This window comes from Corythoichthys intestinalis, chromosome 6 (genome assembly GCF_030265065.1).
Source record: "Corythoichthys intestinalis isolate RoL2023-P3 chromosome 6, ASM3026506v1, whole genome shotgun sequence".
Taxonomy (NCBI): domain Eukaryota; kingdom Metazoa; phylum Chordata; class Actinopteri; order Syngnathiformes; family Syngnathidae; genus Corythoichthys; species Corythoichthys intestinalis.
Window position 1 is genome coordinate 40,790,338 of NC_080400.1, and position 27,231 is coordinate 40,817,568.

Below are 27,231 nucleotides of genomic sequence, written 5' to 3' on the forward strand. Positions count from 1 at the left end.
CAGGAGCAACTTATGTGTGAAATTATTAACAAATTATGATATCATTTCACATATTATTTTGGTGTTTTGGAGTGACACTGATGGTTTGGTAAACATGTTAGCATGTTCTTTATGCTATAGTTATCTGAATAACTCAATAGCTATGGCCACATTCGCGTTCTGCCTTCGGCAATGTGCGTTCAATTGTATTATTGACTTTTTTATTTTGAAATGCATGCATTTAATTTGTGGCGCTTTCACGCCCAAGTGCACTTGTACTTGTTTACGCGAAGAAGAGCGCTCACACGCCAGAAGAAGACGGAGAGAGAGAGCGAGAGAGAGCGAGAGAGAGAGACAGAGAGAGAGAGAGAGAGAGAGAGAGAGAGAGAGAGAGAGAGAGAGAGAAACACGGCTGCGAACATACCTTCATTCTTTATGTTTGTAAAATATCTCTATCGAGGCAACGCCTGTTTGTATCACCTTTTCTGTTTTTGTTGTTTGATTTCACCCGCGATCAGACCCTTAGAGCTAGTTGTGTGGTTGTTTGAACGATGTGCTAATGCTAGCGAACGCATGCTAACCATTTGTGTCATTGCGGTAATAGCAGCTAATTATCATTTATTTACATTGATGTGAACATGTTTGGTATCGAGGACAAAATTGATGAGTATTATTTCTATTTTTAGTTTCACTCTTCAAATAATGTCGTCATAACAACGGCCAAAATAAAGTCAGCAAATTATATGTACGCCCAGCATCGTCATTTGGGAGTTTAGCTCGCTGTATAGCCAGGACCGAGCCGTAGCGTCCTGGTGAGGACAGTATATTTGCATTTCATTGTTCATGCATCATGTAACATTATCATACTCTACACTTATTCGGCATGTTGTTCTCTATTGTATTTTTATATTAAATTTCCTTTCAAGATAACATATCTGTTCTATGTGTTGGATTTTATCAAGTAAATTTCCCCCAAAAATAAGACATACGACGGTGCGACTTATATATGTTTTTTTCCTCTTCGTTGGGATTTTATGGCTGGTGCGACTTATACTCAGGTGCGATTTATAGTCCGAAAAATACAGTAATTCACTTAATAACGATAGGGTCAGTTCTATACTTACAATATATGGGAAAATAATCCAAAAACACCTATAAACTGAAATTATATAATGCAAATAAGGTTGCTTAAAAGATGGTGGGGACAATTTGAGCATCCTGAAAAGTTGGTAATGTCACGTCCCTACTGTCCGTATGCAAACCTACACCCTTGGTTGTGCTTCTTTCTCAGTCAGATTTTTTTCAAATTTAAGTTTTCAGGTAAAATTTTAATGTCTGCTGTGAGCTTTTATCCTATCAAAAATCCTTTGCTGGAATAAATCTTTGTATCTTTGGAGGCAGTGCAAGGCAAGGCCAATTTATTTGCATAGCGCAATTCAACACATGGCAATGCAAAGTGCTTTACATCACATGAAGATCCATAAAGATAAAATGATTCGTAAAAATTACACTAAATCAAAAAGAAAGTTTAAAATAAAGACAATTGAAACAAGAAATAACATTATACATAGAAATCATATTAAATCATCATGAGAATTAAAAAAAAAAATTGAAATCAGACCATACTAGCTGCAGCGCCCGACTGATTTTTATAAAGACCTGTAAACATACCGTTGCAATAGTCCGGTCTACTGAAAATGAACGCATGTATAAGTTTTTTCATGTCATGTTTAGACAAAAACACCTTAATTCTGGCTATAATTTTTAGGTGGTAATAACCACATTTAGTGACAAACTTTAGATGGCTGCCCAATTTAGGTCCGAGTTAATAATTACGCCAAGATTTCTGATTTGATTTATAGCTGTGAGTGATATTGTGCCAAGGTGCATGCTGATCTTTGACCTTTCCTATTTTGGCCGCAAAATTTGGGCTCTTTAAAATGTGTGTGCTGTTGTGTACGTGCTACAAATATACCCTTTGCATAGACAGTGTTCTTTGTGAGTATTTTGCCGTATCATGCTTGGTTTGGACTTCAAGAAAATCCGCAGAAACCAGTCAAACTAGTCCAGCATCATACTGATCTTGGCCACAGGCCTTACCTTTGTTCTGTGTTCAACTTCTAGCTCCCGGCTTAATCTCGTTCTCATTTCTGGCTCAAAGTCAAATGTTTCTGATTTTCTTTTCTGCTTATGCCAAAATGTGCCCTGAGCTGGCATGCGGCCAGTGTGGGGTATACCGTATCTTGCCCAAAGTTAGCTGGGATACACTTACTTCTAGTAAGGATGGATAAAGTATGTGTTAAAAGAGGGATGGGAAGACTACAATCTTAATTAAATACAAGTTTGTTAATAATTTCTGGGAATGACATATGAATGATGGCAAAAATAAATCAAAAACCAAAGCCAATGAAAAAAAATGTAGGTTTTAAAGTTATTGATTGGTTGACATTTGGTCAATTTGGCATTCGGAAAATGGAAACATAAACCAAAAAAATCACTACTGTTTGCTTTGTATTTGTTTGATGTCCAAAGTATGACATGTGCTGAAGAGTCATTTTTGGCACACCAGATTACTGGTAATGATGTTAATATTTTGGTTTATTTAAAAAAAAAAACGAGGGCAATTTCTCAAACATCTTCAAATTGCTGTTGAACAACACAAGTATTTTACACTTTTATTCTTTTTTTTCCACGCCTAACTTCCTGTTGTGGCATCACAAAAAAAACAAAAAACAAAGGAATAATCTTTCATTTCAATACAATGGCATGTAAACGTTTGAGGCCCCTGGGTATGTACAAACTTCTGCAAGCCACTGTACATGTGGAGGTAATTCTACAATGATCTCTTTTTTTTTTTTTTCTTTTTTCTCACTATTCTGAAGAGTTTCTACGGCAAAGTACGACATTTCAACAGCAGACATGCTTTTCTCTCAGAACTGTTGCTAAGAAACTGTTGGAACGGCGCCTGCTTACGAGTGTAATGTTGCAATGTTTGACATGTCTCCATAGTAATGTTTCAATGGGCACGGTTAAATATTTGCAAACAATCACTTATTAGAGCAGGCTTGTCAAACAGTAAATCTCAGTAGTAAAGGGAAGACGGTCATGTAAGGGTTTTATCATACTGTATTCCAAAAAAAAAAAATATATATATATATATAAAGCTATGAAGACTACTTATGAGGATATTAAAATACTTACATAAATTACTTTAATCCTCCTTTCATTCTTTATTTTGTTAGTCACTGGTCACCACAAGCGGCATTGGTGATTAACACTATGACTAACTCCACGATGACTTGTATTTTGGGACACACTACCTTGGCTTGGACTTCTAAGGAATAATCGGAATATGAACTTCTTTTTTCAAGGAAAAGGAAAACAGAGCTGCAGTAACAGCTACAGTACAGTCATATTATAGCTATACTTGGGCTTAATTGACTGATGTTCTTTCATCACAGCGCAAAAGTGGGAAAGCACATCCATATAAAGACAGAAAACAATAAAACAGTAATGGGAAGCCGATGCACCATTTAGTTCCTATCTATTCACAGAAAACCAGCACCAACCAGGTCACAGTTTGACTTCAGTTTTACAATAGAGAAAATTTGGACGGATTGAAGAAAACATGTTTGTTTGTTTTTTTAAACTCAAACAATGATCATTTTAATCCTTAAGCAGAATGAATAACATATATATATAACCAAATTATGATAACAGAAATTAATAATTTGTACGTTTTTATGATGAAATACTGTATATAATTAGTACTGCATTACAGATATACTGTAACTGCCTCAATTTTTCTGGTAAGATTTGGACAGAATGTTTTCTGACAATTCTAGTTAATTAATAAAAAGAACAGAAATCAGAGATAATTGATTCAGTCTCAATTTTAGGTCATTCGATGTGCAAGTTATTTTAAAATTTACTATCCACTGCTGGCCAAAAGTATTGGCACCCCTACAATTCTGTCAGATAATGCTCAATTTCTCCCAGAAAATGATTGCAGTTACGAATGTGTTGGTAGTAATATCTTTATTTATTTTGCTTGCAATGAAAAAAAAAAAAACACAAAAGAGAATGGGAAAAATTTTAAATCATTATCGTTTTGCACAAAACTCCAAAAATGAGCCACACAAAAGTATTGGCACCCTTTGAAAAATCCTGTGATGCTACTCTAATTTGTGTAATTAAGAGCACCTGTTGCTTACCTGTGGCACATAACAGGTGGTGGCAATAACTTATTCACACTTGCAGCCAGTGAAAATGGATTAAAGTTGACTCAACCTCTGTCATGTGTCCATGGAGAAAAGAAGACCAAAGAACTGTGTGAGGACTTGATAAGCAAAATTGTGAGGAAGCATGGGCAAGCTCAAGGCTACAAGTCCATCTACAAGGACCTGAATGTTCCTGTGTTTATCGTACGCAGTGTCATCATTAAGTGTAAAGCCCATGGCAGAGTAGCTAACCTCCCTAGATGTGGACGGAAAAGAAAAATTGACAAGAGATTTCAAGGAAAGATTGTGCGAATGGTGAATAAAGAACTTCGACTAACATCCAAACAACTTCAAGCTTTCCTGCAGTCCAAGGGTACAACAATATCAACCCGTACTATCCGTCGGCGTCTGAAGGAAAAGGAACTCTATGGTACGATACCCAGGAAGACCCCACTTTTAAGCCAGAGACATAAAAAAGCCAGACTCGAGTTTGCCAAAACTTACCTGAGAAAGCCAAAAACGTTTTGGAAGAATGTTCTCTGGTCAGATGAGACAAAAGTAGAGCTTTTGGGGAAAAGGTATCAACATAGAGTTTACAGGGGGAAAAAATCAAGGCCTTCAAAGAAAAGAACAGAGTCCCCAAAGTCAAACATTACGGAGATTCCCCAATGCTTTGGGGTTGCTTTGCTTCCTCTGGCACTGGACTGCTTGACCGTGTGAATGGCATTATGAAGTATGAAGACTACCAACAAATTATGCAGCATAATGTAAGGCCCAGTGTGAGAAAGCTGAGTCTCCCTCAGAGGTCATGAGTCTTGCAGCAGGACAATGACCTAAAGCACACGTCAAAAAGCACTAGAAAATGGTTTGAGAGAAACCACTGGAGACTTTTAAAGTGACCAGCAATGAGCCCAGACCTGAATCCCATAGAACACCTGTGGAGAGATCTGAAAAGGGCAGTTTGGAGAAGGCAACCTTCAAATCTCAGAGACCTGGAGCAGTTGGCCAAAGAAGAATGGTCTAAAATTCCTGCAGAGCATTGTAAGAAACTCATTGATCGATACCAGAAGCGGTTGTTCGAAGTTATTTTGTCTAAAGGTTGTCCTACCAAGTATTAGGTTGAGGGTGCCAATACTTTTGTCCGGCCCATTTTTGAAGTTTTGTGTTTGCATTGCATGCAAAATAAATGAAGATATCACTACCAAAGCATTTGTAATTGCAATCATTTTTTATTATCTGACAGAATTGCATGGGGTGCAATTACTTTTTGCCAGTAGTGTATGTACCTTTTATGTGCATAGTTATGTAACAACAGAAAAGTGAAAAGTTGTCAACTATAATAAAGGGATGTTTTAAACTACTATATATTTTTTATTTACATTTCAGTTTAATTGGAACCTCCATGAACTTTCATGCAGCATCTTGATTGCACACATTTTATAGTTACTGTGATGGCGAAATGTTTTACAACGATTGAACAATTTTAATTTTGCGAAATATTTTTGTAAGATGGATCGATAGACCCCCAAAAGTGTAATGATAATGATATAATGAAAAATGAAGACAGAAAGTGGGTGGAAGACTGAAGACAGATGGTGCTTTTCTTCCGGTTCAAAAACTTAAAACTTAACCTACTAATTCTAATGCATCGCTAACAAATACAAATTTCCATGTTTGTATTTGTGGTTTTGTAAAACAGTAACTTAAAAATAACAATACTTAGTTATGGGCATTGTGGTTTGCTTTTGATTTATATTAGTAAAGGAAAGCTTGACATTAAGTAAGAATGCTCCCGTAAGTATGTGTGTTTATGGGTACGTGCATCCATGCATGTGTGTCTGCCCCTCCCTGTTATGGTGACTTTCCATGTAACTGAGGCGCATTGCATAACAGAAACGAGAAGAGCGAGGTAACCACTAGCACGCATGGGCACAGAAATACACATGACATACTACAAACATATATGGCTCTACACCACAATCTTCCAGACCCATGCTCGTTAGCTTCCACTCCCACGCCCAGTCTCAGAACACAGTTTCCAGAGAGTCCAATACTGTAAGGTTTAGATTTTGCCAAGTTATTTATATCTAGCTACAGTTCTAAATAGGTGGACGTCAGCCCGTCTGGCCTCTGTCTGCATCCCAATCTGTCTGTATATCTTACAAAAAAAAAAAACTGTGACTTAGAAGCACTTTTATACTTGATACGGAATAAACTGCAATTAAGTACAGCACAAACTCAAATAAATATGTTACGACATTTACAGTATTAATGGATCAGAGACAACACTTATTGACACTTATTTGTGTCAAAATAAATAATTTTTGCTGGAAGAATCGCCTCACAACTTTTTTATAGGGGCCCAAACACCAGGTGCTGCAAAGACCCACATGGACTTTATTTTTTACCTGCCAATTGAAGATGAGGAGGGCAGTTATGTTTTGATGTACTGTAGCAATTTAAGACACAATTTTTTACAAATTTGTTAAAATGATAATTTGTACATACTGTCCATAAACAGATGGGAAAACATGAAAACATTAGTTATGTTTTACAGATATCACCATGAACAAGTGTTCAAATGTGTCCCTTCTTCCTGCTAGCTATTTAAAAAAAAATATATGTGTTTGGACTGTAAACAGTTGGAATATGGGACTTTACTTAATATGGTACATTTACATTCTGTAAGCACCTGCATATCTTTGAGGTGCGATGAGGTCAATGACAGGTCTAAATTAAGGCCATGTCTACACCTAGCAGGGTTTAAAAAAAAAAAAAAAAAAAAAAAAAAACTATACCATATACATCTTGAAAAACAAATTACGTATACACCACCACGTTTGTAGAAAGAAAGCATCCACAGCATTTATTCGCTTTTAAGTACATTCATAACTATGCGCGAAAAATAATTGTCCATAATCTCAACCTACAGTGTATCACAAAAGTAAGTACTGTACAGCCCAGTCTGTATGCAGCTTATATAATAGAGTTAATTTATTTTCCCCTCAAAATATAGCCATTAATATCTAAACTAATATCTAAATTAATATCTCAGCCTGTTGGTGCTCACACCATACGCCACACTCTACATCAATTTGGTGTGCATGGCTGTCACCCCAGGAGGAAGCCTCCTCTGAAAACGGTGCACAAGAACGCCCGCAAACAGTTTGCTGAAGACATGTCAACAAAGCACATGGATTACTGGAACCATATCCTAAGGTCTGATAAGACGAAGATTAATTTGTTTGGTTCCAATGGTCTCAAGCATGTGTGGCGGCTACCAGGTGAGGAGTACAAAGATAAGTGTGTCATACAGTCAAGCATGGTAGTGGGAATGACCCCCCCACACACACACACACACACTCTTCAATCTCTGCAGCAATGCTGACAGCACTCATGTAACGAGTCACATGACGTTCTGGGGAAAAATGACAAGCAGTACTCAATTTGGACATTTGGGATTCACGTAGTTCCAATGCTGTGTACTCACTTTTGTTGCCAGGCTTTAATTAATGGCTGTATTTTGAGTTATTTTTAGGGGAAAATAAATTAACTCTATTATATAAGCTGCACACAGACTACTTTTCATTGTGTCAAAGTGTCATTTTGTCAGCGTTGTCCCATGAAAAGATATACTTAAATACTGTATCTGCAGAAATGCTAGGGGTTTTCTCACTTTTGTGATACACTGTACACATGTGTTTCTCAGTATGGAGCAATACTAAAGTTTTTGAATAAATGGAAGCAAAAAGCACCTGTCTAATAAATAGGTCTGAACCCACTGCGAAGGGATCAATGTTGACTCTAAAAGTAAACATTGGTGTCATACGTGACGTAGGAACAAAGTTTTCCCAGACAGTGACGTTTCCACATTTAAATATTCGGTTATTAGTGTCCATATGATGGCGCCACAAACGCAGAATTTGCAAATCTTCACTTTGGTAGGTGTTTTTAAGAACCCTCGTTGCAATGCCCAAAAAATGTGTGTGCGTACTGTGGATGATAGGTTGGCCCGTAGAAAAAGTTCTTTTTGCAAAATACGCTGCTACGTGTAGGCATAGCCTAAATGATATCCTGGGGCAGATGACTCATTATTGGTACAGTAGATAAAGTCCTTTCATATGCTACTCTTTCAAGACGACAAAACCTGTTATTTTGCAGTACTCAATTTTCATGCTTTATTGTCTGACTAATGAAGTCTTAATAGAGAATTTACCAGTAAAAATGCCTTCCTTTTCATTCCTATTTTGATTAAAAATCAAGAGCCATGTATTGGTACCCTTTCCCCACATTTGCAATGTTGACTTGCACTAGTGATAATAGTTTTATTCAGATTCATAACAGTTAACAATTCATGGTCCATTGCTTCTCTCATACATGGTATTACAACCAAAGATTTATAAAATCTTTTCTAACTACTGTTTAACTGCATTACATATTGACTCAAATTCAGTAACTAATCTTCCAACAGGTTGGGTTGAGTCAGACTGTTCTGGAAGGATTGGCGCTTACTGTAACTAAGACTGAATGATGTGTTGTGTTTTTTGCTTGAGCATGCTGAGCAAATTCTGGAAATGAACATACAATATGTGTATGCCGTCACCACTTAGAAAATGATCAGATAAAACAAATACACACAGAGAGTTGAAGCATAGTGTAATTTTTTTACTTCGGGAACGGCTGTCACTTCCCTGAAATGATATGAAAAGTAACAAAAAATACTCATATCCATTGAAACTCTTAAACGAAAAGTAGACACACAAAGTAAAACAATCCCCATGATAACAATAATCTTCTGGTAAAGATATTTAGCTTTGTAGGTTTTTCCCATCAAGATTTTTTTGTTTTTGTTTTTTGTTTTTTTAAGGGTGTGTGGGGAGTCAGAGGTTTATTTTCTCCAGTTGGGCATGAAGGCAATGTCCCTTCAACCAAAATACCCACACTTCAGTGTGCTCAACATGAGTCAATGTGAACAATAAAGCAGCCAAAGTTTTTTCTTGTCTAGCGTCATTCACCCCCACGCCACCCCGACCAAAGGTTTCGAATGCCTTGCTAATCAATAAACATGTTTGCATTAAAGTTGAACTGCTGGTGGAATATTTGTGATCTACTGTAATCGTAACAGAAACTGAAATGCTAGAGAAAATATTACCCATCCTATTCTAGTAAAGCTCTTTCAGCACTGTGTGGGTAAAAAACATTTAGAAACCATACAATATGTAGTCTCCTACACAATGATTTATGACATTTCCTGGTACCCTATCATTAGTCATAAAGAAAAATGTACTCGAATGTATGATTGATTGTCGTGGCTCAAGCTTGTTCTATGAAAGTTGATTTGCCTAAATGTTTAAGGAATGAAAATGGCAAGAAGCAGCTTTCTGCTTTTTTATATTTAAGTGCTTAAGTTGGTGGAAAAAATTCACAGGAATTGTCTTATCACTCTCTGGTGAATCTCTCATAATCCTTAGGCATTGCCCTATAGAATGAGGAATCATATTACAGTGGTCTAAAATGAAACAAAACTGTGATATTTCCCAAAGGCTGATAGTTTTCTCTTCTGTTTGTGTGTGTGTGTGGGGGGGGGGGGGTGCGCGCGCGTGTGTGTGTGTGTGTGTGTGTGGTTATGTATGCACGTGCGAGAACATACGTACTGTATAGCTCTGCTGTGTCTCTTCTGTAAAAACGCCCAACCCTGAGCTGACATGAAACTTGAGGTGAGGGGAGGGACATCCGGGAACAAAACATGCTAAACGCCTCCCTATTTGAGGAGGAGCTTTGCAGGCAGTCTTAAAAACTGCAGCGTAGCAGTGGAGTTCAACATACTTGGCTCTGGACAGAGGTATCACACAGTGAACCGAGGATCTGAGTTGAGTCTCCTGGCCTTAAAGGGAACAGCATGTCTGAAATGCATGACAACATTTTTACAAAGGTGGGTCACTGTTTACCAAAATTCTATTTTGGATTAATATTTGTTTAGAAGTCGGCTTGTGTGTTACCAAACTATTGGTTTGACAGTAAATACAAGTGTTGTTAATGCAATTTAAGTTTAAATTTAAGAATTGTTTTATCTGATATGTTTTATTTAATATAACCTAAACACTCACAATTCCTTCTATACGTTTCTGATTGAATTTGAGTTACATGTATTGTTTTGGTATAAGATACCATTCGACTTTAGAAAGTTTTAGTTGCTCTCGTTTTAATGCCAGTATTCTAACTGTTCAATCCATCTGCAACAGAACCTTTTGAACCTGGCCTTAGATGATGCCTTCCTTCAAAGACCGTCCCAGCTAAAAGTCCCTGGACATGGTCGACTGAACCGATCCACCTCATTCTTCTCACCGCCCTCCCCGCCCGCCTCTTCCAATCTCAGTCTCAGCACAGATCATATCAACGATGATGACAGCGGCACCTCGCTGTGGTCATCAAACATCTGGAGCCAGGCCCCCAGTCTCCAAACCAAAACATCTGCTCTGCAGGGACGCTCCATGAGCTTAACAGAGTCCAACATTTCCCTACTCTCCACTTTTGGACACCTGAAGAACCTGGAAACCTTTCCCTCAGGACCTGTCACAACAGTGGCTCCTCCACCAGGCTTCCCACCTGCCTCCAACCTGTCTGCCCAGGTGGCACCTATGCTGTCCCCTAACCGTTATAAAACTGAACTCTGCCGAGGCTTCCAGGAGACGGGCAGTTGTAAATATGGCAGCAAGTGCCAGTTTGCCCATGGTGAAGCAGAGTTGCGTGGAATGTATCGCCACCCCAAGTACAAGACAGAGCCTTGCAGAACCTTCTACAACTTTGGGTACTGCCCGTATGGATCTCGCTGCCATTTTATCCATGAGGAAAAAGTCAGCGGAGGCCAACTAACAACTGGCAAGTTCCAGACTATGCGCCAGCCAAACCCCAACACAACCAACGGTCAGAATCCACGCCACCAACTCCGCCAGAGTGTCAGCTTTGCAGGGTTCCTGGGCTCGTCACGAGCCTCCCCTCCACCGTCATTCCCGACATCCTTCACTGATCCAAACCTAGGCTTCAGCAGGGCTTCTTCCGTGTCTCCACCTCCAGCAGATCTGATGTCTCCTGTGTTCGGTGACTCCCTCACGCGGGAAGTTGCAGCATTCCAGTTTGGCACCCATCAAAGCCGTGCCAGCTCTGGAGACATACACAAGATTCCTCTAATAGTGGAGCCAAAGGCCTCACGCTGCACATGCGGCCATGGGAATGACATCTCTGCCTTGCATAGCAACAACGGCCGAGTCTTTGCCAAGATGATGGACGACAACCAGCAGGACAGCAGTGCCTTGATTGCAGGCTCGGGCCTCGGCGGATCAATGAAACACACTAGTCTGCAGCGTTTCTCCTCTGAGGATTCCCTGGAAGATAGCTACAGCAGCAGCAGTGGAGGTTCCAGCGGGTCTGAATCTCCCACTTTTGATGTATCGGCCACCAAAAGGCTCATTGTATTTGAACGTCTGTCTTTGTCCGACTAGGAGAAACCACGGAAAGGAACTGTTTATGTCTAGTCTTTCTTCAGAACCAGAACTAATTAAGAGAAATTAACTTTGATGAAATAATAACACTTAATGTTCTTAATTAATGTTTGTCAAATGTAAGCTTGACTTGGAGAAAGAAATCACTCTTGCAATACAAAAACAAACTGTCAATGTAAGTGTAGCAAATTAGACCTTTTTATATGGTCTTCCATAGATTTTGACTAGGCTAGCAAGATGGCCGCTTTTCAAATTCCCAACTGTATTGATCAAAACTGCTCATGATTGGGGACAATCTATGGTATCGTGCCTTATATATTCTCCCTGCCTCAATAGCCAGTGCTCCTCAGTGCCAAGAACAGTATGTTTGATAACGTGGCTTTCATTTGAAAGACTACATGTGTATGATTGATGACATTTTATCTGTGACATGCACTTTACAGCAAATTTAAGAGGGAGAAAACTATTTCCCTGTAGCATTCAACCAAAGCTTCATATTTCACTCTGTGTGTGCCTATGTTTGTGTGTGGGCCTGTATGTTTGAGTGAATAACAATCTTTGTTTTTTTCTAAGACCAGGGGTACAAGCGGATGCAAGATCAAAGTGCACAACAAAAAATTAGATGTCAAATGTAAATACATGACCCACTTGTAACATTTTGAAATCTTCGGTTTCTTCACGTCCCCCCCTGTACACTCTTCTAAGGTACCCTGTTTTGATTGACAGCCTGGTTCAGGGACTTGAACACAGTATTCCTTTTGGTTATTGGTTGTCTCGCATTGTTTAACTTAAAGTAATATATTTATTATAATATTTATTTCTGTTTAAATAAAAAAAAAAAATGTATTTTGTACTTTATTTATGAAGAATTATTCCATGGTCTGTGAACTACCAATGTGACAAAGGGATTTAAAAAGAGATTCTTATATTTTTAATTGTCAAAATGTATGTAAATAAATTTCTGAATAAGCAAATGGTTTTATGATCGACTCTTTTGTTGTTTGCGCTCAAGATTTGGGGGGATGGCGTGGCTCATTGGTAGAGTATTTGTCCCCCAACCCAGAGGTTGTGGGTTTGATTCTCTGCCCTGATGAACTCGCCTAAGTATCTTTGAGCAAGATACTGAACCCCACATTGCTCCTGGTGCTGCGTCACCAGTAGGCGCTTTGAGCACCTTGAAAGGTGGAAAAGTGCTATACAAGTATAACACCATTTACCAAGATTCCACAAGAAAGGGAATACACAGTACATTCATTTTAAGTTGCAGTTTATCTTGCACATTAAAAATATATATATATATATATAAAATAATAACAAGAATTAGTTTAGGAAAGAAAGATTTGAGAACGTTCATTATTCCATGCATCAATTTTTGTACTTTAAATCCTTACTAAATTCGCAGGTGAGCTGCAACGTGTCCCATCTTATGTTGAGTAAAAGGGTGGCAAAACACTTTGGTGCTCATCATGCAACTGCGTTCATATATTCATTAAGTACATAGTAAATAAAGTTCTTGTAACTGGCAAGACATAAATAAATGTAGATGTATTATTTGTATATCTGTATCGTACATAATGTGAAAAGCAAATTCTAAATGACAATAATAATACAAATTCCAGAAGTATTTGTTCTGTACTAATAATACTGCATTTTTTCATTTTTATTTAGGCGTAATCTGACCCACTAATTTTGAAAGCAGAGTAAAACTGCTGTTCTACTTCACAAAACTCCAATTAAGAAGTTTTCGTTTTGTCATATAGATAATAATGAGCAAAATCTTCTCAAACTATCAACGTACAATGCTATGGAAATGGGGCAGTAAAGTCCAGAATTTCATTTTTAGTTTTTACTTCTCTGAAAATGTGAATCATTAATTGCTTTGCTTGCTTTTCAACCACATGGATCAGTGTTTCTTGCTGACCTAATTTGCAACTGTCAGCATATATTATATGTTTCTTGGCTTGGTGTTGAAATTTCATAAAATTGCAGTGTTGAAATTTCCGCTTAAAACTCCCAAGTTGACCTTGTATTGAGCAAGCACTCTCCAAAGCAAAGAAACCCCAGCTGAAACTGCACTGGACTCTTTGTACCACCTCTTAAAAACAAAGCAAAATACAACTCAGTGTTTCAACATATATTTTTTTAAAGAACTTGCCAAATCAAACTTTTGGGAACTAATAATATTTAATCTTATACAATAAAAAAATTAGAAATGCCCAAACTTCGCAATTTATTCTTTTGAGTGCAGGCATGGACGTTTTCATTGAAATTAACAATCTGTGGTCATTTGTGTTCATCTATAATTTCATGTTAATTTTTTCCAAGGTAAACTCCAGAATCCTTCATGATCAATCAATCAGAAACATTTCTTAAATATTATTATTGTAATCTCCTCCCAGGTAAGGTTCATTTGTGGTGTGGGAGTGACAATGGTATAATCCTGGAAGATGCCAAATTTAAGTGGAGCCCAAATTATAGTGTAACTCTACATGTTCTAACCACATTTTTAATCCAACTACAATTTTATCTTCTCCAGATAAAATCACACACAAAAAAGGGAAATGACTAATGCTGGATTCTGACCTACAGACTGTGAAATGATGTAAAAAGGATTCTTTACAGATTACCATCTAACACCACCTCACATCCAAAGACTAGTTATTGAATCTTAGGTCTCAAATGCAACTACAATTCAAAGGTAACCTCGGACTTCAAGACTTTCATTCATTCATTTTTCAACCTGCTTTTCGTCATGAGGGTTACATGGGTGCTAGAGCCTATCCCAGCTAACTACAGGCATTAGGCAGGGTACACCCTGAATTGGTTGCCAGCCAATTACACAATGAGCCATACAGCCATTCACGCACACACTCATACCTACAGACAATTTATGTTTTTGGGATGTGGAAGGAAACCGGAGCCTCAGAATTGTGAGGTGGACATGCTAACCACGCAGCCACCAACACATAAAATATTGCTATTGATTTTAAATTCTATAATATTTAGTACATGTTTTGACCTACGGAGGGCGTTATGTTTTATGCGCGCAATGGAGGCTCGGGGTGATGACGTTGATTGTCAATGTCACTAGACGAACTCTACCGGTTACTCCAATTCCTTCTATGCGGCGAGACGTCCAACACATGGCCACATCGGTTAAAAACTGTGTTTTTTTTTGTTTTTTTTTTGTTTTGTTTTTTTATTTATTTAGTTAGTTACAATTTGTGTTTTTATTGAGTCTTTTATTACCTTTTCATTGCCTCACAATACTTTTTGATGTGTTTCCCTCTGATACTTTTAAGCATAGTGTTTTCTTGTGCTAGCTTTAAAGCAGACTGTATTTGTTGAACACATTAGTCACGTAGCATATTTAAACCACCTTTTTTTGATATTACTACATTCAAGTATTTTCTTAGGGCATCTTTAGTATGTTTTGTCTGTATACATTGAAAGAAAACAAACTGAAAGGGCACGATGGTACTTTGGGTGTCAAATTTGACTCTTGTAGGACGTCTGCCGGTGTAGCACATTTTGGCAGAACACCGTTTTTTTTTCTACTCTTGTCTAATCCCGACTTTCCTGTTCATTTTGCTATTGCTGCTCATTTTGTGAAATATCAACAGTGCTGTCATGGTCATTAATGTTCCTCTCTGGTACAAATTGAAAGGGTTGAACAGATGACATGTTTATGTCGCTAGAGTCATACTCTGGAAGCCCGGCAGCGAAACCACGTGATGTCACCTCCCTGCGACATCAACAACAATGGCAGCTTATTAGTTTTCAAAATTGTATAAAAATGAAAATATCAAGAGGGGTTTTAATATAAAAATATTTTAACTCAAAATAACTTTTATCTTTTAAGAACTACAATTTTCTATCCATGAATTCCTTTAAGATTTTAAAAATACTTTGAAACCTGTCCATACGTTTTAAGCAATTGGTCAAAAAATGAAATCTGTAAAATTTCTTTTCCGTCTTGACCACAAGGCATTGCCACGGGAACCAACAAGTCCCCATTGGCTAAATGGCGAAATGGCTATAAATCAATCAAGATCTGTAAAAATATGATGCTATGCTAAGGAAAATCAACAGAATAACTTTGCGTTAAGCATTTCGACAGGGGAAAAAAGACATTCCCAGAACAATTATGCTATCTAATTCACAGATTTCTGGCCTAAAAATATTGTTTGTGTGTGACCATAATGCCGTGGTTGAGGAGGCAGGACAGAGCCTACAGCCAGGGGTAGGTGTGCTAATAATGGTCAAATCTAAGCAGCTGTAAAGTTAACGTGCGTATGACAGGATAAAAAAAAGTCTTAAATAGCATTATTATGTGAATTAGAATCATATTTTGAGACGATTCGACAATATACAACAATTTGGCAATGTGCAGATGACGAGAAATTAGTCTTTTAATCTGCCGTTTAGCCACGCCTACCATTATAGGGCTCTAGCGTCCCCAACAGGCGGATGACGTCAGCAGGGTCATGGCTTCATCTGATTTAGAATTCAGCCCATTGAGGGGGAATTGTTCAGAACGAGGAAAATGCGACGAGGAGAGCTGCAAAATGTCATTGTTTCTATCTCTTTACTCCACTGTTTTTACAGGATATTATTTTTATCCAAGTATTTTTTTCCCCAATTGCAAAATACATGGTATGGTCATGACAAATAAAAGTCTTGTGCTAAATGATATATGAAATATTAAAAATGTATTTATTCAGTTCGACATGTCAAAATTACTTCATAATGGTCAAAGCTGTCGACTTCACCTTTACTGTCGCACCACCTGAACGATATTTTATGCCACCGTTAGTCCGGCTTTTGTCATTTCCCTGCCCCGGCTTCGGAGAATGTAAACAAACCAATAGGCTTGACCATAGCCAACACGCTAACCCCAACCGAGTGACGTCTCAAAGTCTTATTTTCGCTTTTCGAAGCGAAAAATCACACAAAAATAGCCCGGATCATTTCACACATCGGCAGAGTTGTCGATCGTCTTCGCTGATCGGCAAACCGCCCGACAACGACCAATTTACCGCTCGTTCCCCTGCTGTGGGCAGGAGAGCTCGTTTGCAGGGAAGCAGCTGGACAATGACCCCCGGACAAAAGCGGCCGACGTCGGAGGAGAGCGTAGCTGCCACATGGTCAACACGAATATGGCGTAAATGAATGCTTAGCTACACAGCGAAGACGTAAACAGTGAGAGAGCTGCGTGCAGTTGTTGTGTGCAGCTAACAAGGCAGGATTTGTCTGAGGAGAACTTCTCTACATGTGCGTCCATGATCAAACGTAAGTAAATATTGCTTTATTTAAAGAAAGTTTGCAGTGTTTACTTTGTAATCGCTGTATTCGCGGCAATTATTTCTGATGGAGTGGAAAATTTAACAGAACACCGGGCACGCGAAGACGGCAAAAAAACGTGTATAGCGCTCTCCCGGCGGAGCGGCGTGCGACAAGGCGCCAGTCGTCGGTCGAGTGACATTCTCGGTGGACAAGGAGCACTGTTAGCTACACAATGCAAGCCACCTCCGTATTAAAACATGTGCCGCGATCCCAGTGTTTGACATAATACAAAACACGATGTTTACTCACTTCCTCGTTAGTCTAATGGTCCCACAGTTGTCGCACACATGTCTTAGCCGATCTCCGAGTGAACGGGAACTTTCTGAAACCCAAAAAGGCTCACACGCCTCTCCCTGCTGCAGCTACAAAAGCCAGCAGCCGTTTGGCTGGCGTGATGTGAAAAATAAACGAATTAATCCGAAAAATCAGCTGAATCCGCAGTCCATCTGCATGCAAAGCAATGCTGTATTGTGAGATGCTGACCCGGGTGACGTCACATTCGCAATCCTCCCAAACCTGAGACTGGAGCCGGAAGGTACTCATTTTCATTCCCCGGGGTTAGAAAATTGAATATACAACTATAAAACGATCGCTTCCACACACATCCAAGCGGGATGCGGCATCCATTCAGGAGCATAAAATACCATGTGAAATATGAAATAAACATGCCTTTTGGTGTCATACGCAATTAAGAGGTATGATGTAAAGAAAAAAATGGTATCGATGCTTTTTTATGAGTATTGATACTTTAGATACTTCTAATGTGCTGCACCAACGCAGCGCTGGCATCAAGCCAACAAACTAGAGGTGTCCCGATCGGATCATTCTCTGTCCTGCTGCTTTTCTTGGTCCGCAGCTTGATATTGACCATTAAAGTTATCGATGAGTGACAGCTGTTGAGGCTTTGAAGTTGGCAGAGAAGCCTGGAAGCGCTGTACTTAAAGACACCATATCGTTCAGTTTGTTTAAACACTTGTGTGAGTGGCAATTTATTGTGTGTGTGTAAGTGAGCAGCGTGAGCGGATTTGAGTGGACTGACTCAATGAAGCCTTTAATAAAGACAACAATTTTTCTACGTTACTTTTGTTTAAAAACAATTCCGTGGGACAGTAACATGCTTAATACTATTTGTTTTAACAATTTTTTTACCGGTATCGGAACAGGACTCACTCTAATATGTGAAGTGTTTTAAATAGTTTTTGTTGTTTCGCTGCAGCAGTGCACTTTTCCATGTAAAAAAAAGACTAACTGTAAAATGACATCTAGTTTAAATGGAGATGCATGCCTCTAGAGGTGGGTAGTAACGCGTTACATGTACTCCGTTATATTGACTTGAGTAACTTTGTTTCCTCTTTGCTTTCTAAATTTTAAAAGGTAATATGTTGCCATAATTGAAGAATCACAATATGTATCGGATCACCACACTGTATCGGGACACAGATCGGATCGTGACAAAAGCTGATCGTCCCAGCACTAATGTCAAGCAGCTATTGTTATTTTTAATTGAAATCATTATTCCTATATTGACAAAACATTTTTTTTCTGTTAACTGTGTTTTCGGAAATACTATAGCTTAGCCTCAAGGTAAGAACATCAAAAGTCAGTAGATATGGGCTATGGCTCATATTCTGCATCGTCCATACCAAAAATAAGCCCTGTTCAACTTTGAGCGAAAGCAGGATGTGTTACCATGACAATGAACAATGCGTAAACATCATGTGTAAACAGTGTAGGCTAAAAGAATGGATGTGGTGTGTGTGGGTGTTGGCGTGCGTATGTGCATGCATGTGTGTTCACATATTTACATGCAGACTGTAAGTAAAACTAGTCAAAAATGCATCATGAAGAAAAATAGAAATTACACTGGATTGTCAGCCCCATTTTATGAGTAAAATGCTTGTATACAGTATCTACAGACACCAATACATTGATCTAGAAAAGGGTAATGAAATAATACATCCAATAAGTCTTTCTTCGTACGAGTACTCTGACATTATTAAATTCTTATACGATGTTAGGAACCATAACTGCACCATGTTTAAGTGTAGTTGTACAAGTAGAGTTTCATGCAGTCATAAATTGTCAATGCCAGGAAGAATTGTATGTGTTTACAAGGAAAACTGACGCAAGTCAACATCTCAGACACAAACCAATGGCAGAGTTTTGTAAATGAAGTCTAATATTAAAATGTAACCAGACAGTTAAATCAGGCACACATTGATGCAACAGACTAAAGGTAGTGGTAAATGAACACCAGGGATAATGATGAACTTAATAATTAATTTATGCATTTGTGCATTTCATAGCACACAGAATGGTGATAAACGCAGTGGCTTTGTGCATTACATCATTGCCCCAAACTACAGACATCCAAGAATGTATGCCATGCTATGTGGAGCTACTGTAACACGAAACTTTTGTGGTCACCTGCTGTTAAAGGCATATTATCCGATTCCCTTAAGTCAGAAAACGAAATCAGCTGCATATGTTTTAGGCCATGCAGATTCTCCCATTGATTTAAGCGTCCCTTTCGCCCCTTCACTCTAAGTGGCTCAAATCTCGTCTGAAATTCAAAGACTTAAGACTTGTCTTTTTGCTTGCACATCCCATAAACTGGATAAAAGCTTGGTTCATGTATGACGTGTTAATATGAGATGTAGTAAGTTTTGCCGGCATGTTTTTTGAAGCATTTACATGTGTACTCTATGCGGCCTTTCCCCACAGTTAACCGATATTCTTTACTGCAGGGCTGCAGGACAACAAGGGGCAGTCAAAAGTGTGTACAGTATGAAAACAACACTAAACTGCAAAAGAATTAAGGACAATGTTGCCAGATTGGGTTCCCGTCCAATTTAGTTATTTTCAAAGACGTTGGGCGGGCTGATAAAATCTGGGCTGCTTTTGACAAAATTCAGCGATTTCAGAACGAACCATTTTGATTACTTTTATCAATTAAACATGCTCGTCTAAACCTTGCAGTTCGGCTACGTTAGATGCTTACAGCAGCATCTTCGCTCAAATTATAGCTTATTGAGACTGATGAACTGTCATTTTAGTGCTCCAAACCTGTGAACTGTACGCAATTTGTGATTTATAGATACAGTCAAATTCCTCAAATATTTCCAAAAATGGCATAACATTTACATGTATTCGAAGCACTGTAATGTTTATTTAGAATAGAGCTGCAGCTATAGAATATTTTAGTAATCGAGTATTTCACTGAAAATTTCACCGAGTAGTCGGATAAAACGTTTTTTTTTTTTTTTTAGTAATGAACAATTATAAATATACACGAGAAAACATTTCAAGACAAGACATTTCACCATTTTTAGACAATCAATGTCTTCATTTTAGTTGCACATTGTTGAGAAAAGGCCAACAATTGCATTTAAGAGGTGAATAGAAAAAAAATCACTGCTTTCACTCGAAAAAAAACGTATGATTTTTTAAAAATAAATTCGTATTTATATCTAAAAATGTCATCACGCTTGATAACAAAAATCACTTAAAGTTAGGTGCTTTTCCCATGTGTTTGAATTTAATTTCCATTTGTGTCAAGCGATTTTTAAGTTCTAGTTAAGTTTTAAGTCTAAATTGTAAGTCCTGATAGGATTTTGAGTTTTTGCAGTGTTCAAAATAAATGCATGGTGCCTGCTGTATTATAGCACATTAAACACCAGTGCTACCTGGTGCTTTTTCCATCAATGACTACCAAGCTAAAATTGACAGTTAGCTTTATTTTTATTTATTTTTTTATTATTTTACACCCTCATCACTCTACAGCGCTGTTTTTACAGATTAAATAAAGCCGGTATGAAAGACACGTTAGTCACCCTTGAACAGTAGTCATAATTAATAGAAACCTAGCCTTTCGCAGGGCTAACATTATGTTAGCAAGGTTCAGTAATGTTAATCTTATTTATTAGCGCTACTTTAACTTAATTTTTCCTTGTCCCGAGTATCACTCCTCCACTCTCGGAGTAAACGGGGAGGGTCCCAGGTTTCGGAGGCGGTCATTGGTCGCAGGGTCTAGCCGGGAGTGCGGAAGCGTCGGCAGAGCCGCGGGTAGCTGGGGGTCGGGCGGCAGTAGCGCTGTCTTACAGTGAATACATGAAACAGTGATCGCCTTGGTCTCCAGTTTGAAATGCTCCCACACGTTGGACATTTTCAGCTTTTTCTTGGTGCCTTTCTTTTCACATTCGTCGGCTTCTTCTCTAACTCATGCGTGGTTGAAATCAAATGTATCCGCCACCTCTCTATTCTTCCTGTACGCATGTGATGTCAGGGCGTTATGCCACATTAAAAGTAGTCCGGGCAAAACGTCATGCTTAGAGCGGGCCAAAGTCTTTGATCAATTTTAAAATTGAATTACTCGAATTATTCAAGTATTCATCCCAGCTCTAATTTAGAATCTGATTTTGAATCGCTTCCTTATGACAGGTGGATTTGCGTATGCTTTCAACACCAATCTCATTAGAAATACTTTTCCCAGAATGCGCTTTGGAATCATCTCTAGAGAATACTGTCAATGATGTACTTTGACAGGGATTTCTATTGTCAAACATGGATTTTTAAAGTTAATGATGAATAATGATATGGTTAATAATTAATGTGTTTATTTAAACAAAAATTGTAATAGTTTTGCCCTTTTCTAAGAAGAACTCGATTTTATTTTATTTTTTACATTTAATTGGTGAAACGCCATTTATTCCACTACAATGTGTCCCCCATTTTTTGGATGTGTCATTCGTAAACCAAGCTTAAGTCTGACGCGCTACAAAAGGTCAAATAATAGTTTGCATGTTTTGATTGACTTCAGTGATCCAACCTGGCCAATCTGTATTCACTGACTGTCCAATGCTGGTCGAGTGCATCTACAACACAGTACAATAATGACCATGAGTGAATGGTAGGCACAGTTGCTTTTTTGGGCAAAGACTGGCTTTTGCTCTCACTTTGCGACTTCGGTGCAAAGTGGCACTCAGCAACAGTCAAGCTAAGGGCCATATTCTTTCATTCGCATTTAAGTAATTTTGCCCTGGAATTAATGCAGCCTCTGGAGTGTGCAAGTAAAAAGGTACTTAAGTAGAAAGATGCAGGTGAAACAGGATTTGATAGGAACCACCTCATTCAGGGGTTGGTTCAAACTAAGTGCGTATATTCCATGAAGTAGCATAAGTGACACAGTAAATCAATGGAAGAATCTGTGCGGCCAAAATACTATGTGGCGGGTGTTTTGTAACTTAAGTGAATGGGAAAATATGACCCTGATGAGGGCGTGTAAGCACAGGTGTTCCGAGCTATTTTCACACTGCATGGCAAACATTCTTAGATGCCTTACATTTAGGGTAGTAATGTACTGACAGAAAACAAAGACAATGGGATCCTTTTAATGCATTGCACCTCTTAGACCAGGAGTAGAACGTTTATTGTTACAAAATAAAGCCATGTCTTTGGTGATCTTGAGAAGGAAATGGAGACAATGGAAACAGGGAAAAATTCTTTACTAATAGTTCAGCGAGAACTTGGGGAGTTTGATTTCGTTTGCCAAGTTGGCCATGTGAGCGACTCTTCAGCGCTAATTTAAACATAATCACATCAAAGAGACCTCATTTTAAGCCTAAAAGGTTTGCCCAGCTTGTCTTCTTATATATTCTGTCGATATATTTGTTCTTTTTAACCTTCAGAGAATTTACCTGGTATACCAGACTCACCGCTGTTCCAGCGAATGAGTCTGGCGACCGTCCGGCGGATCAAATTCCAAGGGCGGAGCAAGCCACAGCAAACAGACAGCGAAGTGGACCAATCAGCGACAGGCAGACGTGACGTTGTTAAAGCGACAAGTCATTAGCGTGAGCGGAGAATGGAGACGTTTATTCAACATGGCCATGTTGACTGTTGTTAATGACTTGTGTTGATGTGTTTATGGTAATTTAAAACTGGTTTTACCACGGATTATTACACGTTAAGAACACGTCACGGAAATATACAAATCTGATTGGACGGTTGATTTTGTACTTGTTCGAGAGGCCGTTAATGGGCTGGGTCCCAGACTATTTCTCACAGTGTTTGAAAAATACAGGGATAATAGTCTGGCGGTGCCAGGCAAACACAGAATGGGAATCTGAGAGTCATTATAAGCTGAACAGTTTTAATGTCCTACATAGGAGTTTGGTGTAGTTCCGTTGTAGCTGTATATATTGTCTTGTTTATTCAAAGAAAGCTGCTCGACAAAAAGGGTTGAATGGTGACAGAGGGCGCTTTGACATTAGACCAAGAGGACCACGGTCCGGTTGGAGAGCTACTACCTCGCAGCAACATTTGCAAATGAGTTGTTGAAAAGGTTCAGTATTCACACCGCGCCAACCGAACTATCTGATTAGTATCACGTGGACAACAGCTGCACTCATTGATTGGACAAATAGAAGAGGAAATACCACCCTCCTGGGAGGGGAGAGAGCATGGAGGGTCATAGCGTAGTGATGTGATGCTGCACGTAATGTAGCATAGCATTATCTTTACATGTTAAACTGTATTTAGGTTGTTTTCTTTTGGGTTTTTTATTACTGTCTATTATCATGCAGTGATAATATAACCGTGCATCTGTACATGTCAATTTTTTGTCAACTGACTGTTTTGTGAAGCAGAAGGTTGTATACATGTGAGTTCGAAAAAAAAAACAACAACAAAAACTAATGTAGCAGAGCATAGCACGTCTTCGCTCAGCCAGTGGCGGGGTTGATCCCTTCCAACTTGAGCGAACTGGAGTAGATGTAAGATCTTAAGCCGAACCCAAAATGTCAATTATTTACATACGGGTAGGGTCGGCTCAGGCCGGACTTCTCCCGCAAACTTTTTTTTTTTTAAATAAATATATATTTATATATGTATACTAGAATGATATATGGATGTTAAACTAAGCAATACTTCTTATAAAATAAATAATTTGGATAAAACAGATAAGACGCTGTATGGTAATTGGCAAGCAGGAGCTGCAGAGCCAGTGCAAGTCTGCGCACATGACCGCCATGGCCCCGCCCTCTTTTTAATCTTCCCCTCCCACCCTGGCGCCCTCCGCGAGTCTGCATCCTGGTATTTCCTTTCCAATATGGAGCAGCAAGAAGAGAAAAACAACCTAAAGACGGGGGAATTGAAAAGGCAAACATGCACCGGTAGAAGTGGGGTTTGGAAAGGCTTCAAATTAATTGTTGAAAATACTATACAGAAACCTGTGCTGGCTTCGCTGAATGTAAACAAATGTGGCGCTTTGCTCTCATATGAGAAATATATCTAACAAATGTTTGCATTGTTATTTCGTTGTGTAAATGGATTTATAATGATCATAAAAATATGTAGACTATTTAAAAATTAAGAAAACTTTTTTTTCTGCAAACTACAATAAATTAAAATAAATGTCAAATCCACTATTCGCCTGATAGAACAGACACACAAATATAAAAGATATAAATGTTTATTGAATATGCATCTTACAGTCTTGTTTAACTGGGAGAATTCATTACAAAAGACAGGCTTTAATTTGTTATCATTATGCACAAGCATCGTCACAAATCTGATCACACAAAACGCAACCAGTCCCGGCTCCCTTTTTCCAAGCAGTGCTCTGTCCAGGTCTGACTGACGCATCGCATCCCTGCATTTCCTCCTTCTCCTGAATCCTCACAAATAAAACATATAATTTCAGTTTTTGGGGGGGGCTCAGGCCTACAAATAAAACATAAAACTTTGGGGGGGGGGGGGGGTTTCAGGCTCGGGCCTGCAAATCAAGTTAATTGATCGGGCTCAGGCCGGGTCGGGCTTCAATACCCGCGGGCCGGATCAGGTCGGGCTGGATTTTTTAGGCCAGATCTTACTTCTAAACTGGAGGATATAAAAAATGCATTGGTCAAAATTAAACCACGAAAGAGAACCGCGCGGTAACCCGAGTCACACAGGCGAAATCGCTCTCACTTTCGTGACTTTTTGGACCATAAAACTGTTCACGAGACTTACGAACAACCGCCCCGAGAGGCTCAGCCTGTCTCGGCTTCTATCACTTTCATACGGTACTTTCAGCAACAGCATGCAAAACACATCCGCCACATTAGAACCCGATTCTGTGTATCAAATGCAAACTGCTTAGCGCAGCACAACAACATTTGTCCATGGTTTGTATGTCGTCTTGCCATTGTTGATTTTGAATCGAATGCGCACTGTACTTCCGCTTCCAAGGATGCCCAGTGTGTACCGTCACAGGTTTAAGCATCACAGCTCCATGCTGTAACACTGCACAAAAAGTAACGAAAGAGCACCCTGTTCCGGTTGTATTCACAAGCGAAGCAAGGTGTGCTTAAAGCGGACCGAAACTCACAATTTTTGAGTGGACCAGAGTTTGTTTGTTTTGTCCAAACTATAGTTCAGATGCTTGTTCACATTTACAAAACGAGGCCAAATATCAGAGAAAAAGAACTCTGTTCCATTCAAAACGGACCAAACAGTGCTCGTGTGAACACACCCAGAGAGAAAGGAAAAATGGACAGAAGAACAGAGGGAAAAAAACATCAATATGCGACCTAATACAAGTACCATAATTAAAAGAAGGGAAGGGTGACAATACTTCAGATAAAAATGTAAGTATTAATCGGCCAACATCCTACTATTCAGTTGCACATAGTCATGTGTATACCCATTCTAACGTGTGTTGGTGATGCAGGGACTTAATGCACTTGAGCGGACGGGCAATCCAGACGCCGCCCCCGACATCATAGGGTGCAACAAGATTTTTGCATATTGTGCTTTAAAATAGTTGCAGAATATGTGATTTTGGCTATAAAATGTTTTTAAATGAAGAATAAAACTGAAGGGATATTGCTCAATTTTCACATTTTTATTTTGGTTTGTCCCGGCTCTTAATTTGTTTTGTTCTTGGTCTTGTCTCGGTCTTGGTGAATTCTGGGTCGCGGGTAAATATTTATTTCAGATAGTTTGGTCTTGAGCACAGCAGTAGTACATATACTGTATTGGCCCGAATATAAGACGGTGTTTTTTGCATTGAAATAAGATTGAAAAAGAGGGGGTCATTTTATATTCGCGGTCTAGACATTATACCCATTTGCAACGCTAGATGACGCCAGATATCATTGAAGTGATGTTCTGTTATAACAAATCTCAGCTACTCTCCCCATTTACGGCGCTAGATGTCGCCAGATATCATTGAAGCGATGTTCTATCATGACAGATCTCAGCTACCAGTTTAACCAGTTTGCATTATTTTATTGCAATGTTTTTCCTTATTCAGATTTGTTTCAAGACTACAGTTACAGTTAGACTTCACTTAGATGGTTAATGCGGTTATTGCAATTTTGTCGTTTTATCACAATAGATTGGTTTATTTACATTTCAAAAACCAGAAGCCATTCATTTTCAAATGTGATTGCACTATTTTACATATTTAAATGTTCAGCTATTAGATTTGAATGAGGCAAAATAACATGCTTTTTCTCTCAAATATATTGTTATAATCATTTGTTTCAGATGTACTGTAATTATTTTCTGTATAAATATTAATTTGGTGCTCAAAAACTCTCTTTTCAAATTTGAGTCTTGAAAAAGAGGGGGTCGTCTTATAATCAGGGCCGTCTTATATTCGGGCCAATACGGAAATCTTAACAGCCTGTAGAATTGTTAAAGTTCACGAAACGTGTTAGTAAAGGAGGAAGTCATGTTTAGCTTGTCATGCATTGTTGAAAGCCACTCTTAAATATATTGACATTAAAGGCAATCTGCATAATGTCCATATAAGAGAGTATTGAATTCATACTAAATTTTATATGGTGTAATTAAATCCAGGCACCTGTGTATATTCTAATTTCATGCTCTATGGTGCAGAGGTTTAAACTGCACTTTATCATCAACATGGTGCAAAGATTACCAACAGCCACTGGGAAGCTGTTAATTATTAAACCGTTCCTGTTAGAGCCTTTCAAAGTACAAGAGATACTCAAATAGAAACGAATACAATGTCTTATACACTGGATAAAAGACATGACGGATACTGATAAGAAAAGCACTTGTATTTTAGTCTGTATATTGAAAATAGTGTTAAAAGTAGAACGTCAAATCCACGAGAGTACGTGATAGCTGTTTCAAGATGTGGTGTCAGAAACTATCAAATGGTTTCAACAAGGGGG

The 27,231-nt window shown here is 38.6% G+C and overlaps 1 protein-coding gene across 1 annotated transcript; it reads left to right on the forward strand.

Annotated features, from left to right (window-relative positions):
• Positions 1–9,967: 9,967 nt before the first annotated feature.
• On the forward strand, positions 9,968–12,672 carry zgc:162730 (uncharacterized protein LOC564559 homolog). The gene is made up of 2 exons (XM_057839033.1): positions 9,968–10,131; positions 10,442–12,672. The coding sequence occupies exons 1-2, from the start codon at positions 10,099–10,101 to the stop codon at positions 11,696–11,698; spliced, it is 1,290 nt and encodes a 429-aa protein (XP_057695016.1). The 5' UTR covers positions 9,968–10,098; the 3' UTR covers positions 11,699–12,672.
• Positions 12,673–27,231: the final 14,559 nt, after the last annotated feature.